This window comes from Geotrypetes seraphini, chromosome 6, assembly GCF_902459505.1.
Source record: "Geotrypetes seraphini chromosome 6, aGeoSer1.1, whole genome shotgun sequence".
Taxonomy (NCBI): Eukaryota; Metazoa; Chordata; class Amphibia; order Gymnophiona; family Dermophiidae; genus Geotrypetes; species Geotrypetes seraphini.
Genome location: NC_047089.1, coordinates 22,039,474 through 22,053,757, shown reverse-complemented (window position 1 = coordinate 22,053,757; position 14,284 = coordinate 22,039,474). Strand labels below are relative to the sequence as shown.

Here is a 14,284-nt window from a genome sequence, read left to right as displayed (position 1 = left end):
CTGGACCCATTGCTTTTTTTATTTTTTATTTGCAATGTGCTATTTCTCTGGGTCTAGAGGAACAGCATATTGCAGTTTAAGTGTTGGTCATTATTAATTTTTGGAATTTATTGAAACTCATTGAAAGAAAAAAAGATACCGTATATACTTGAATATAAATTGGGATTTTTGGGTCAAAATTTTCGGGAGCCAGTCAGGAAGCTGTTTGGTGCCGAGCAGCAGCGCCAAAGTGCACTCCTGCTCAGTGCCGCTCAGTGGCTGAAGAAACTAGAACTCGCAGCAGCCACCGACCGACCGGGTTAGTAGTGGGCAGGAGTGTGGAAAGCTCGCTCCTGCCCGCCGCACCTCTAGACCACCAGGAATTGGCAGAGGAGGTATAATGGACAGGACAGGGAGGGAGACAGGTTGCAGAGCCTGGGAGGGAGGGGGTTGGGTGCAGAGTCTGACAGGGGAGGGAGGGGTACAGAGCCTGCCAGGGGAGGGAGGGAGGGAAGGAAGGAAGGGGGCTGTTGGTTCAGAGTCTGACGGGAGGAAGGGAGCTGGGTGCAGAGCCTGACAGGGCAGGGCACTTGAATATTAAACTGCCCAACTTATATTCGAATCAACCGTTTTTCCTCCTTTTTGGGGTGAAAATGGGGCTCTCTACTTATATTCGGGTCGACTTACGTGTATATTCGAGTATATACGGTAAGTGTTTGAACAGTTTTATTGCAAAAACAAAACAATGCATGAAAATTATGGGAGACCTATGATGACAATTGTGGATGAGTGCATAACTATATTGCACTCCTTACAGTTCACTGCAGATGGTTTCTGTTATTCATGTTTGTTGCTGGTAGATTGATTTGTGCTTATGATTTTTGTGTGCTTTAAAGTTTATTTGTTGGGTGTTTCAATTCTGAACTTTTTGTTAGTTTGATTCTGCATTTTCTAAGTAAATTTGGATATTGTAAATTGATTTATCTTGGGAGTTATTTTGGCAGGCCAGTCACTGTTCCAAGTCTTCCATTGGCGTTTACTTGGCTCTCAAACTGGTTTAGTGGAATTCCAGAGCATAGAAATGACTATAGCCTTTTCCAGGCTGATATTTCTTAACAACTTTTTTTCTCATCTCTTTTGGAATTATCTTTGATTGTGGCATAGCATTCTTTAGAAACTTTGTGGTAACTTACTTCTTCTCATATTACTAATATTTATCATTTCTATAATGCTACCAAATTCACGCAGTGCTGTACATTAACACACAAGAGACAGTCCCTGCTTGAGAGAGCTTATAATCTAATTGTGACAGACAAACAAGGACACTTACGGGACACAAATGCTCTCATGGTAAAGTTGAATGTATAGTGAGGGTTAAATTCAACAAGGCTGACTGTAATCTATCCATGGCTTTGTAATCTATCCATGGCAGATTCTAATTTAATCAGTTTAGTTTGTTCAAGTAGGCAATTCCTTTTGTACATTGGTGATATGGGTGTTAGATTATTTTGTTCATTAAATAAAGTAAGTAATAATTCATAAACCATATTCTAGTGCAATAGAAGTGTTCTGGACGACTGGTATACTCCCCGTGCCTGCGAGAGATACAGAAGGAATCCACTCTAGCTTTTCCTTCACTAGAGGGCTTTGCTGCCCTTTCATTTTTCCTTTTGCACACAAGCCGGAAGTAGTGTTTCTGATCTGTTCTGTTTTATTTCTTTATTTTTTTTGGTCTGTTTCTCGCGGGTTTTGGTGGCTTTCAGTGCTTTGAGCTCCCCGGATCCGGAGAAAACTTTGCCTGCATGGAAAAGAATCAGACTGAGGTTTGCAGCTGACAGGTTTCTGTTGGCCAGCCTGCAGAAACTTTTGTGGAGCTCGAGGTCTGGTCCCCTAGAAGCTTTGCTTGCCTACTGGATCACAGGAGCTGGAGCGCAGGCTGTCAGGCATTCATAGGGGGTTCATCAGGGCTCTTCAGGGTGCTGACTGCATTTTGTCTCCCCCCCCCTTTCAGATGTGCAGGTCCACGGGGTTGAGAATCAGTCAGACTTGAGTCCAGCTGGCAACCCAAAGATTTCAGAATTGGAGAACAGTTCCAATGAGGCAGTGATTTCTTCTCCCAGAGGCAGGCTGCAGCACATCCATAGCACATGTCAAAGTGATTAAGGCTGTAACAGTTTATGGGGAAAATAGGGGGGAGGGGGTATCTGAAAAACCCTTCCTCTGGACTGACTCCATCCTGTTTATCTTTTTGAAAGTGCAGTTTCCAGAATTGTACACAATATTCTAAATGATGCCTCACCAGAGTTTTTATACAGGGGCATAAATACCTCCTTTTTCCTACTGGCCTTTCCTCTCCCTATGTACCCAAGCATCTTTCTAGCTTTCACTGTTGCCGTTTCAACCTGTTTGTCCACCTTAAGATCATCATATACTATCACACGTTTGCTTTATTTTCAGAGCAGAACAGAGTTATAGCTCAGGGAGTTTCCCCGTAACCCTCCTTCACATGTATTTCTGTAGATGGCTATCATTTGCTTTGGTACAAACTGAAAGGGGCAGCAGAGCCCTCTGGTGAAGGAGGAGGTGTTGAAAAGATGGAGTGTATTCCTTTTGCATGGCTCACGAGCATGGGGAGAATGCCTGTCTGTCCAGAATGACACACACATCTACTAGAAAAGATATTAGCAAGGTAAGAACCTAATATCTTTTTATGGGTTTACTCCAGTTCCCTTTGTTTAATATTACATTTGCTTAAATATCAGAAACCAATCTGTGTGATGTGCAATAATGGGGGAAGTCAGGGGCAGCCTTTCTCATCCCTGTATATTTGTGTCCATAATTTTTTTGTAAGATTTTTTTCTATCTATGTTTTCAGAGACTGTTTTTATAGTTACCTCCTGATTAAACACACACAAAAAAAACAGTGTTGTTTTAATGTAGAGCTGCATATTTATTTACACAGTGCATTTTGAACTTTTGTAAGATACTGCTTTAATTGGTTGACTTGGTACATCAGCAACTATTAGACACCAATGTAAAAGGTTCATTTTAAGATTAGTAAGCTTTGACAGTGTTGTGGTGTTTTATTCCCCCCTAAAACATTTGTACAAATGATTTTATTGTTTTTTGATTAGTGCTTTGAGTAGACTACACATGCATTGCATTTGATTTCGTTTGTTAAGAGTGCCACTGTGGCGTTAGTAGGTGAGTTAGAAAACCATTACTATTTTTAAATGCTCAATAACAGAATGTTCATTATCCTAGGACAAGTGGGCAGCATATTCTCACATATGGGTGACATCATCCACGGAGCCCCGATACGGACAACTTCACAAGCAGACTTGCTTGAAGAACTTTTGGAAAGTTCGCAACTGCCGCACCACGCATGCGAGAGTGCCTTCCCGCCCGACGAAGAGTGCACGTCTCCTCATCATCTCCTCAATTCTAAGTTTTCCATGGAGCTGAGAAGCCCTCGTTTCAAGGCTCTGTGCGAGAATTAATTCTTTATGTGTCTTCTCATTGCTGCGGCTTGTGTTTATTTCTTGTTTTCACAGTCAGTCGTTTGCCTCTATAATTCGGCCGAAGCTGAAGCCTTCCACTGTTAAGAGTTATAGACCTCCTCCATTTTATCAGAGGCGTTATCCTTAGAAGTCAGCACCTTATTCAAGGCTGCCTCATAAGAAACAGCAGCAACAACAACAATGGCAGTGTAAACCTCAAACTCCCGCTGTGCCCAAGTCCACTCAGCCTTTTTGACCATCTAACACAGAGCATAACATCAATCTTTCTGCCTCTGTCTTCCTCTCTTCCCATCCGAGTTCATCTTCATCATTTTTATCAACGATTGGAACTGATTATATCCGATCTCTGGGTCCTCACAATCATCAGGGAGGGTTACTCTCTTCAATTCCTTCAGGTTCCACCAGATCTCCCTCCAAGAGAGTGTCCTTCCAATTCGTCAAAGCTCACCCTTCTTCTTCAGGAAGCTCAAGCTCTGCTTCATCTCAGTTCCATCAAGAAAGTTCCTCTGGAACAGCAGAGCACGGAGTTTTATTCCCGTTACTACCTTGTCCCGAAGAAGACGGGAGATCTACGATCTATATTGGACCTCAGAGCTCTCAACAAATTTCTTGTCAAAGAAAAATTTCAGATGCTGTCTCTAGCATCCTTATATCCCCTTCTGGATCACAATGATTGGCTATGCTCTCTGGATCTCAAAGAGGCTTAAACTCACATTCTCATTCATCCAGCCTTCCGCAAGTTCCTCAAATTTCAGGTGGGAAATCATCATTTTCAATACAGAGTGCTACCTTTTGGCCTGGCATCATCTCCCAGAGTTTTCACCAAACGCCTAGTGGTAGTAGCAGTGGTCTCAGCGCAACCATGGTCTTCAGGTTTTTCCGTACCTGGACAACTGGCTCATCAAAGACTCCACATCTCAGGGAGTTATTGTAGTGACCCAACGGATTATTTGGTTCCTCCAAAGTTTGGGGTTTGAAATCAACTTTCCAAAATCCCAGCTATAGCCCTCTCAATATCTGTAGTTCATTGGAGCTGTATTGGACACTGTGCACCTCAGAGCATTCCTTCCTCAACAACATCAGGATACTCTCATACATCTTTGTCACAAAGTGTTATCCCTCATTTCACTATCAGCGAGACACATGATGGTTCTTTTGGGTCACATGGCCTCTACAGTTCACGTGACTCCTTTTGCCAGACTTCACCTCAGAGTTCCTCAGTGGACCCTGGCTTCTCAATGGACGCAGGCTTCCAATCCTCGCTCTTAGCACATTGCATTGACTCCTTTGTTCAAACAAGTTTCAAGTTTATTACGTTTTTATATACCACCTATCAAGGTTTATCTAAGCGATTTGTACTGTCAGGTACTCAAGTATTTTCCCTATCTGTCCCAGTGGACTCAGAATTTATCTAATGTACCTCAACGTGGTTCTTGCCAAATTGATGAAACCTCCATTTGAACCAATGTCTAAGGCTCATCTGAAATATCTCACCTAGAAAGTAGTTTTTCTCATTGCTCTCACATCTGCTCGCAGAGTCAGTGAGCTGCAAGCTTTAGTAGCAGACCCACCTTTCACAGTATTCCATCATGGCAAGGTGGTCCTCCATACTCATCCCAAATTCTTACCAAAAGTTGTTTCAGAATTTCATCTCAATCAATCCATTGTACTTCCAGTGTTCTTTCCAAAGTCTCATTCTCACCCTGGAGAAACAGCTCGTCATACTTTGGACTGCAAGCGTGCTTTGACTTTCTACTTACAAAGAACTAAGCCACATAGATCTTCTCAACTTTTTATCTCTTTCGATCCAAACAAGTTGGGACATCCAGTGTCAAAGCAAACCATCTCCAACTGGTTGGCTGCTTTCATCTCATTCTGCTATGCTCAGGCTGGACTGCATTTAGAGGGTCGAGTCACAGCCCATAAAGTTAGAGCCATGGCGGCATCTGTAGCTTTCCTTAGATCTACTCCTATTGAGGAAATCTGCAAAGCTGCCACATGGTCCTCGGTTCATACATTCACCTCTCATTATTGTCTGGATTCTTTTTCCAGATGGGATGGCCACTTTGGCCAGGCAGTTTTATAAAATTTATTCTTCTGAATTGCCAACACTCCCACCATCCTATTCTAGTTAGCGTGGAAGTCACCCATATGTTGAGAATATGCTGCCTGCTTGTCCTGGGATAAAGCACAGTTACTTACCGTAACAGGTGTTATCCAGGGACAGAAGGCAGATATTCTCACAACCCACCCACCTCCCCTGGTTTGCTTCTTAGCTAGCTATCTGAACTGAGGAGATGCGCGCCCTACGTCGGGCGGGAAGGCACTCACACATGCGCGGTGTGGCAGTCACAAACTTTCCAAAAAGTTCTTCAAGTAAGTCTGCTTGTGAAGCTGTCTGTATTGGGGCTCCATGGTTGACGTCACCCATATGTTGAGAATATCTGCCTGCTGTCCCTGGATAACACCTGTTACGGTAAGTAACTGTGCTTTCCCTTGGTACTGGCCCAGCTTGAGCATAGCATTACAAGGCCTAAGGGTACCGTTGTCCACCAGAGCATTGCACTCCTCTGGACTTTCCTGTGAGGAATCATCACTTTCCATCTCGACAATGTTCAACCTCCAGGCATCGATCACATCAATGCTCCTCAAGGTATCACTCTCCTCCTTCAACGCATTGACTATCGAGATGTTGATCCTCATCACATCAATCTCAAACTTTAAAGCATAAGAGGAAAACCCATCCATCCTCTTCCTCATCTCCATCAGAATGGTACCGAAAACGTACACATCGTTCTTCATGATGTTCGACGTCACCAACTCTCCTGTATGATTTGGGCCAATGTTCTGATTCAGACTGCTCACCTATATTATCTGCGCCTGAGTCTTCTGGCATCCCTTGAGACCTATCATCGTCTCAGAAAACACCTCATCGACAGAGATCGTCTTCACTTTACCAAATACATTGGACAGCTTGGCAAAGCCTTGACTGTTAAATTAGAAGCTGACACTGCCTACAGTGTGGAGTGCCTGGAGGCTTTTGATTATGATTTATTTATTCAATCTTCTATACCATTCTCCCAAGGGCGCTCAGAACGGTTTACATGAATTTATTCAGGTACTCAAGCATTTTCTCTGTCTGTTATGATGGGCTCACAATGTATCTAATGTACCTGGGGCAATGGGGGGATTAAGTGACTTGCCCAGGGTCACAAGGAGCAGCATGGGTTTGAACCCACATCCTCAGGGTGCTGAGGCTGTAGCTTTAACCACTGTGCCAACCTCCTAAAGAGCTCCTAAAATTACCATTGCATGGCATTCTTAAAGAGGCTCTTTTTAAGAATTGGGAAACACCTTTAACCATTACAGTTGCTCCAAGAAAACTTTATTCCCTATACAGAATCATTTCTTGTCCAGGGTTTGATAAATCACAGCTTCAACATTGGTCTTTAGTGGTGGAATCAACCCTTAAAAAAATCTTCTAATTCAAAGTTTTTGCATCATTACCTCCGGGGCGTGAGAGCCGTACTATGGACAAATTTGGATGATGCCTGTATCAGAATTCCATGTTGACGAGCAGGATTCTTTATTTCAATTTCTACATTTCCTGTTATCTTAACAAAGACTAAACCAGTTAAGTTCTGGAATAGAGAATGACACGATGGCTGTTACCCACCAAAACGGAGGGGGGGAGTGCTCACTGTGGGTACGGGGACAAGGCCATCCACCGCCATGTGGAGCAGTAAATGGCCTTATCCCCGCAGTTAAGGGAGGGAATGCGCACGGCCCCCTCCCTCCTTCCTACCTACCAGCCGAATCTATCTATCTCCCTCCCTCCCCCTTACCTTCGCGGTGCTTTTTAAGTTTACAGAGCAACTTGCTCAAGCCGCCAGAAATCTGCCTGCAGTTGCGTGCATCTGTGGGCGGAAGCTTCTCCTCTTGACGCATCTTCGGTTGAGTCAGAGGAGAAACTTCCACCCACAGACGCACACAACTACAGGCAGAGTTCGGCGGCTTGAGCAAGTTGCTCTCTAAGCTTAAAACGCGCCGCGAAGGTAAGGGGGAGGGAGGGAGATGCTCGGACCGTGCGAGGAGTGCTAAAGGGTGGTGAGGTGGTGAGAGGGAAAGGTGGTGGTAGAAAAGAAAGAAACAGATGCTGAAAGGGGGTGGAGAGGAACAGATGCTTAAGGGAAATGTGAAAGACAGAGAGGGGAGAAGACGCTGAAGGGAAATGGGGAAGACAGAGATGCCAGACTATGGGGGGAGCGGAGGGAAGAAGATGGATGCCAGGCCAATTGGGGGGGGGGGGTGAAGGGAGAGGCACAGTAATAGAGCAAATGGAAGACGCAGAGAGAAGACAGACAGTGGATGGAAGGAATTGAATGAGAAGATGAGGAAAGCAGAAATCGGACAACAAAGGTAGAAAAAAAATTTCTATTTATTTTATTTTTTTGCTTTAGGATAAAGTAGTATATTAGTTGTGTTGATAAAAATTTATAAACAAAGCCCTGCCAGCTTTCTCTAGTTCAGCAGCCAGAACTTTGATTTATAAGGAAGGAATAAGCTAAATATTGCAGTACTGAGGCTTGTATGGATGCTGCAGGGATAGTAGTTGCGGGGACAGTGGTGACGGGGCAGGGACAGGGATGGTGGTCGTGGAGACGGGGACAAATTTTTTCCATGAGTCATTCTCTACTCTGGAATGCATTGTCAGAGGATGTGGTAAGAGCAGATAGCGTGGCTGGTTTTAAGAAAGGTTTGGACAAGTTCCTGGAGGAAAAGTCCATAGTCTGTTATTGAGAAAGACATGGAGAAAGCCACTGCTTGCCCTGTATTGGTAGCATGAAAAATTGCTACTCCATGGGTTTTGGCCAGGTACTAGTGACCTGGATTGGCCACCGTGAGAACGGGCTACTGGGCTTGATGGCCTATTGGTCTGACCCAGTAAGGCTATTCTTATTTTCAAAGCAGCCTGCCAAGCCCTCTTATTCCTACCAGTGGTGATGTGCTGCTAAACCATCTGTATCTAGACCGCAGAGAAAGCAGAAACACCAATGATGTCAAAAACCTCAGACGACAGCTACTCAAAAGCCTACTCAGTCTTTGTGACACACTTCTCGAGGGCATAGCTGCTTTTCCCCTATCTCAGCCTCTTCCTCAAACATTTGGAATTTGTCTACAAATATACTATCAACGTTGGACTCTGATAACAGATCTGTGGGTCCTCAAAGTCATCAAGAAAGGTTACTCTTCATTTTCTCTCCAAACCTCCAAATCATCCTCCAAGAGAGTCGTCTTTGATCCCTCGGCAGATTCCCCTTCTTCTTCTTCAGGAAATAGAGGCTCTGTTTCAACTTAAATCCATAGAAGTAGTGCCCCCCCCCCCCTCCTCAGAGAAATCAGGGGTTCTACTCTAGGTATTTTCTCATTCTAAAAAGACAGGAGGTCTATTGCACTAGAAAGAAAGATTAAGTTCTTACTTTGATAGTCTTCTGGAACCCCACTCTGACATGTCTTATGATGAGCCTACATACTGCCTCAAACAAGAATGTCAGTTCTTGGAATGAGGTTTTTTAAAATATCAGTTTGATTATACAAGGATGAAGACATGTGTAAGGACACAAAAGGCGTTGGGATATATAGAGCTCCATAAAGGTTTACGCTGGCTGATATTTTCCTCTCGTAAATTGTTCTATGTAGTTTGTTATTAATAGTATTCATATACTTGTTACAGGGCAGACCAGAATTCAACTGTGTTTTTGGGCAATCTTCTTGTGCCCTCTGTTCTTATATTTATCGTAATAGGGGCTATCACCTGGTTTAGTACAAATTGAAGGGGGCAATACAGTACACTGGGTAAGGAGGATGAGTTGAAAACTGTGATTGATACCTTCTTGTGGTTCAGATTGAATACCCATCAGTCCAGAATGACACACCTATTTACAAGAAAGAAGATTATCTTTAATCTCTTTCCACCATAGTTTCTTGATTTTCCAAAATACATACCAAGAATACCTTTAAATGTTTCTGCAAGGACAAAAGGTTCATCTCAGACCACAGTACTTAAGAGTGTGCATTTTGTAACTCGGGGCTTGTGACTGAAAAAGCCTTGCTACCTCAACCTATTTTGTATTTGTACACTTTTCATTATTGGAATCCTCAGCAAATTACTTTGTGAGGAACTGGAAACATCTACCTTGGTATACCCCTGTAGCTGTTTTCACTCAGATGTACTAACTAGTCTTTGGGTTTTTAATACTTTAATGTAAAAAGTGCCAGAGATGGTATAGCATTTTTCCTTCTGCTAGCCCTAGTCAAGAACATGCTGCTTTCTTTTGTTTCTGCATGTGTTTATATGTGTCTTTCCTTTCTGTTACTAATACCTAATATTTGTCCTTCCATTTCTCTGCTTCTCTTTCTTGGTCTGCACAGATCCCTTTTCTTCTGCTGTAGATGCTGTTGATGATGCCATTTCAAGCCTAAATCCTTTCCTCACAAAATCTAGTGAAGCTACCCATCTACCTGTTGTATCTACAGATACATCTATTTTTACAACTAGCCATGAAATGTTTGTTGGTAAAGTACTATTCAGTAAATCCTATAGCTTTTTCTGCACTTCTCAAATTTTTTTATTAGATATTTATAAGTGTTTGATAGCTTATCCTGCATAACAAACACAGATAAGCATTAAAAAACATGGATACTGAGATGATCTCAGTCTTTAACTGAGGCAAATCTTTCTGTGTCATATAAATATGAAATTTAAATCATCATTCTGGTATAAGAATGAAAATGCTATAGAGCTTAGATTTCCTTTTTATTGGTTTAAATGACATAACAAAGAGTAACCGAGCCTTTAGAAAGGAGAGCAAGTTTTGTGGATTGAAATCTTCATCCTATCTAAGGTATTGTTTATAACGGAGAATTTTATAGACAATATATGGCAAGTGCCTTTATAAAATAGCCAGAACAAGTATAGTATTTTATAGTATGGTACAAGCTTTAAGGCTTTTCTTAGAACATACGTACATACCTGTATGGGGGAGAGTGTGGCTTAGTGATTAAAGCTACAGCCTCAGCTCCCTTGTGACCCAGGTATATTAGATAGATTGTGAACCCACCGGGACAGACAGGGAAAAATGCTTGAATACCTGAATAAAATCATGTAAACTATGAGCTTCCCTGGGAGAACGGTATAGAAAATTGAATAAATAAAATAAAATTTGTTAAGTTGATCCTGGAGTGTGCTCTATCTAGCCCAGTGTTTCTCAACCTTTTCAAGCCAAATACCCCCTAAGCCTAACAAATACCAATTGAGAATACCCACCCAAGCTCCGCTCCAGACCCACCCAATTGACGCCCCTGACTCCATCCCCATAATAATAGTACTAATTGTAACGCAATTTCTTCCATCCATTTTTCATATACACACAATATAATATTATTAATACATAATGGTAATCACAAAATTAAAAACAAAACAAAACACAAAGCACACTGTACGCACAGAAAATGTTAATTATTTATATTTGGGGGGTTTCAAAGAGGTCAAGGCAGATGACTTTAAAATATGCAATCAGTAACAACTATAGAAAAATAGACAAATATAGAACAAAATATAAACAGCAGATATAAATTCTCAAAACTGACACATTTTGATCACTAAATTGAAAATAAAATCATTTTTCCTACCTTTGTCTGGTGATTTCATGAGTCTCTGGTTGCACTTCCTTCAGACTGCATCCAATATTTCTTTCTTTCTGCCTCCTGCATGCTTCCTCTCCTCCAGACCTCATTCCATTCCCCAACCAACATATCTTTCTCTCTGTCCCTCCTTGAGTCCAACTTTTCTTCCTCTCTCCTCCACCCCTATTGGCACCTCTCTCTCTCCCTGTCCATTTGTCTTGAGAGATTCAGGCATCTCTCCACCCCCTCTACTGCCACATCCAACATTTCTGTCTCTCTCATCCCCCAGATCATGTGTAGCATTTTTCACCACTGCCCACCAGCTCCATGCCCAGTTCTCATTCTATCACTCTCTTCTCCAACATCATGCCACATCTCTCTCTCCATCACTATATCCAACATTCCTCCCCCTTGCATCCCCTTCAATCTGTCCCTCTGGTCCCTCCACCACCACCATATTCAACATTTCTCCCTCTCATCCTTCTATTCCCCATGCATCTCTATTTCACTTCTCTCTCTCTGCCCAATTTTCCTTTCTTCCTTTCCCCATGTGCACCATCTCTCACTCACACTCATTCCCAACAATTCTCCTGTTCTATTCCCTCCCTCATATATCTCAAGTTAGTGCCCCCTTCCTCTCTCCATTCTGTGTCTCATGTTCATGCTCCCTTTCTTTGTCTGTTGAGTTTGTGCCCCTCCCCCTCACTGCCTTCCATCCTTTGTCCCAAAATTAAGTTGCACCGCCCATACATCTCCCTTCCTCCCTCCCCAAAGCTGACCTGCACCGAAGCCTGCCTGCCCCCCGCTGAAGGCGCCGATCCCTGCCTCCCCGCCCGCTGCACCCCCTCCACCCCCCTGAAGCCGACCCTGCCACCTGCCACTCTACATCCCCCCACCCCCGCTGCAATTCTGGGCAGGGAGAGGCCAGGTGCTTGCAGGGACTGCATGTGGTCTTCCCTCCGATGTCAATTCTGACGTCGGAGAGAAAGTTCCGGGCCAGCTAGGCAGTGATTGACTGGCCCAGAACCTTCTCTCCAATGTCAGAATCAAAGGAAGGATTGTTGGCCGGCCATGTGCAGTCCCTGCACATGCCTGGCCTCTCCCTGCCCAGAATTGCGGGGGGTGGGGGGGATGGAGAGTGTTGGGTAGCAGGGATCGCTTCAGGGGTCGAGGGGATGTAGCGAGTGGGAAGGCAGGGAGGAATCTGCGACAGCAGTAGTGGATTCAGCGGTGGGCAGGAAGAGATCCTGGGCAGCGGCCAGCCCACATACCCCCCTGGGGTACGCGTACTGCGTTTTGAGAAACACTGCTCTAGCCAGTCTGATTTTCAGAGTATTGTGTTGTATATGTGCTTAAATATACCTTCCTTGAACAGAGTTTAACTCAAAGTGGTTTACAAAGTAATGAACTGAAATAAAAAAAACTTTGAAATAATCATAATGAATATGCTTGAGATGGATTTTCATGCACTTGCAGTGTTATGAAATTCTTTCCCATGCATATTCTTGGTGGATGTTCTGAAAACAAGACTGGCTAGTGTAGGACTGTCTTGAGAAACATTTTTCTTATGATTCATAAATTTTATCAAGTATAGATGTAATTGACTTGATCCAACTGCCTTTTGAAAAGCAGACAACAAGGTGGTATACAATAATAAATTTATACTGGGGAAAACAGACAAAACCAATGTACCTAACCAAAGTTGAGTATCGGACTAGAAAGGGAATGCCACAAGAAATGGCCCTGACCCCTAAACAAGAAAGACCAACCAAAATCCTTAGAAACAGGTAGAAAATGCCTAACATAACCATTTATTTTCCAAAGTTCTTGGGTTTCTAGTCTCCTAACTATTATCAATTGTGTATTTCTAGCTAATCTTTTGTAAGCTGCGTAGAAATGAAAGGTTTAGAAATGGATTTTATGTTTGTTTGTTATAAGCATGATGTGTTGTCAGAAGGCTGTTGTAAAGCAGATTGTTGAAATTAAATCCAAAGTTCTTTCATTGAGTGTTCTCTAGAAATGTGCCTGTGTTATAAAATTTAGGAATGCCTATACAGCAATAATTCTAGGGTACCAAAGAAATGGCTCCTTCCCGCCTCTTTTTTTTAATTTTTAATTTATTTTTTTATTATTGATAATGGACCTCAGTGGTGTCACTCAAGGTTCAACTCTTCATCACCTTTAAGGTTTACATATCTACTTTACCATAGGTCTAATATTCTTTCTAATTGATGATAACTTTTATTATTTTCTTACATGTTAGCATGTCTTAATGTTTTTCTTATTCAAAAATATTGAATATCATAATTAAATACTCACTTATCATGAAGATTCTCAAGCCTCTCATTCAGTAGATTTGGGGGCTGCATCCAACATATTTCACCTTATAGGCTGTGTCAAGGAATCCCCTGAAAAAAATGCCTAATATTAAAATGCTAGAAAACTCACATAGTACCCTATTAGTTAGAGCAGCTGCCTCAGCCCTTGAGGTTGTGATTTTGATTCCTACTGCAGCTTTCCTGTGATTCTGGGCAAGTCACTTAACACTTCATTACCCCTAGTACCAAAATAAGTACCTGTAGTAAACCACTTTGATTGTAACCACACCCAGAAAAAGCAGTATACCTAGTCCGATCCCCTTATTCTTTAAAATTTTTAACTTAAAGAATTCCTTAGCTTGCCAACCTGGCCATCCTGACGGACACACCTCCACCCTTCAAAAATGGCCTTGGCTTTTTTTCTCTTCTTTTTAAAGTATCACTTCCTGTCACCTGACTATTATAGCCAATGAGCAATCTCTCTGGATTAGGTCACTTATCCATTCAACCTCTGCATTCAAACTGAAAATCCACTGCTGTTCCTTATAATTTAACATTCTCTCTATGACCACCCTCCCACCCTACAATAATCTGATCTATCACTAGTGAAAATATAGTGTATATACTTTTAAGCTCTTGCAATAGGATTTGTGTAGGAAGGAACAGACACCCAGATAGTTTGAGGTTAAATGAACACAAATTCCTTATAGTCACTCGGACCAAGGGGGCTTGAGTGTTCTAACATTGGTTGGACAAATGACATAATGAGTGTTAGATATA

The 14,284-nt window shown here is 42.5% G+C and overlaps 1 protein-coding gene across 8 annotated transcripts in view; it reads left to right on the top strand.

The window, feature by feature from the left end:
* Nucleotides 1-14,284, top strand: part of PICALM (phosphatidylinositol binding clathrin assembly protein) — a 175,341-nt gene that overhangs the window by 107,517 nt on the left and 53,540 nt on the right. The window contains exon 13 of one of the 8 annotated variants that reach the window (XM_033948931.1): nucleotides 9,933-10,076. The exons of the other annotated variants lie outside the window; for them this stretch is intronic. Within the exon in view, the coding sequence (XP_033804822.1) occupies nucleotides 9,933-10,076 (144 nt within the window). The remainder of the gene's footprint in view (nucleotides 1-9,932; nucleotides 10,077-14,284) is intronic. 8 annotated transcript variants of the gene reach the window in all.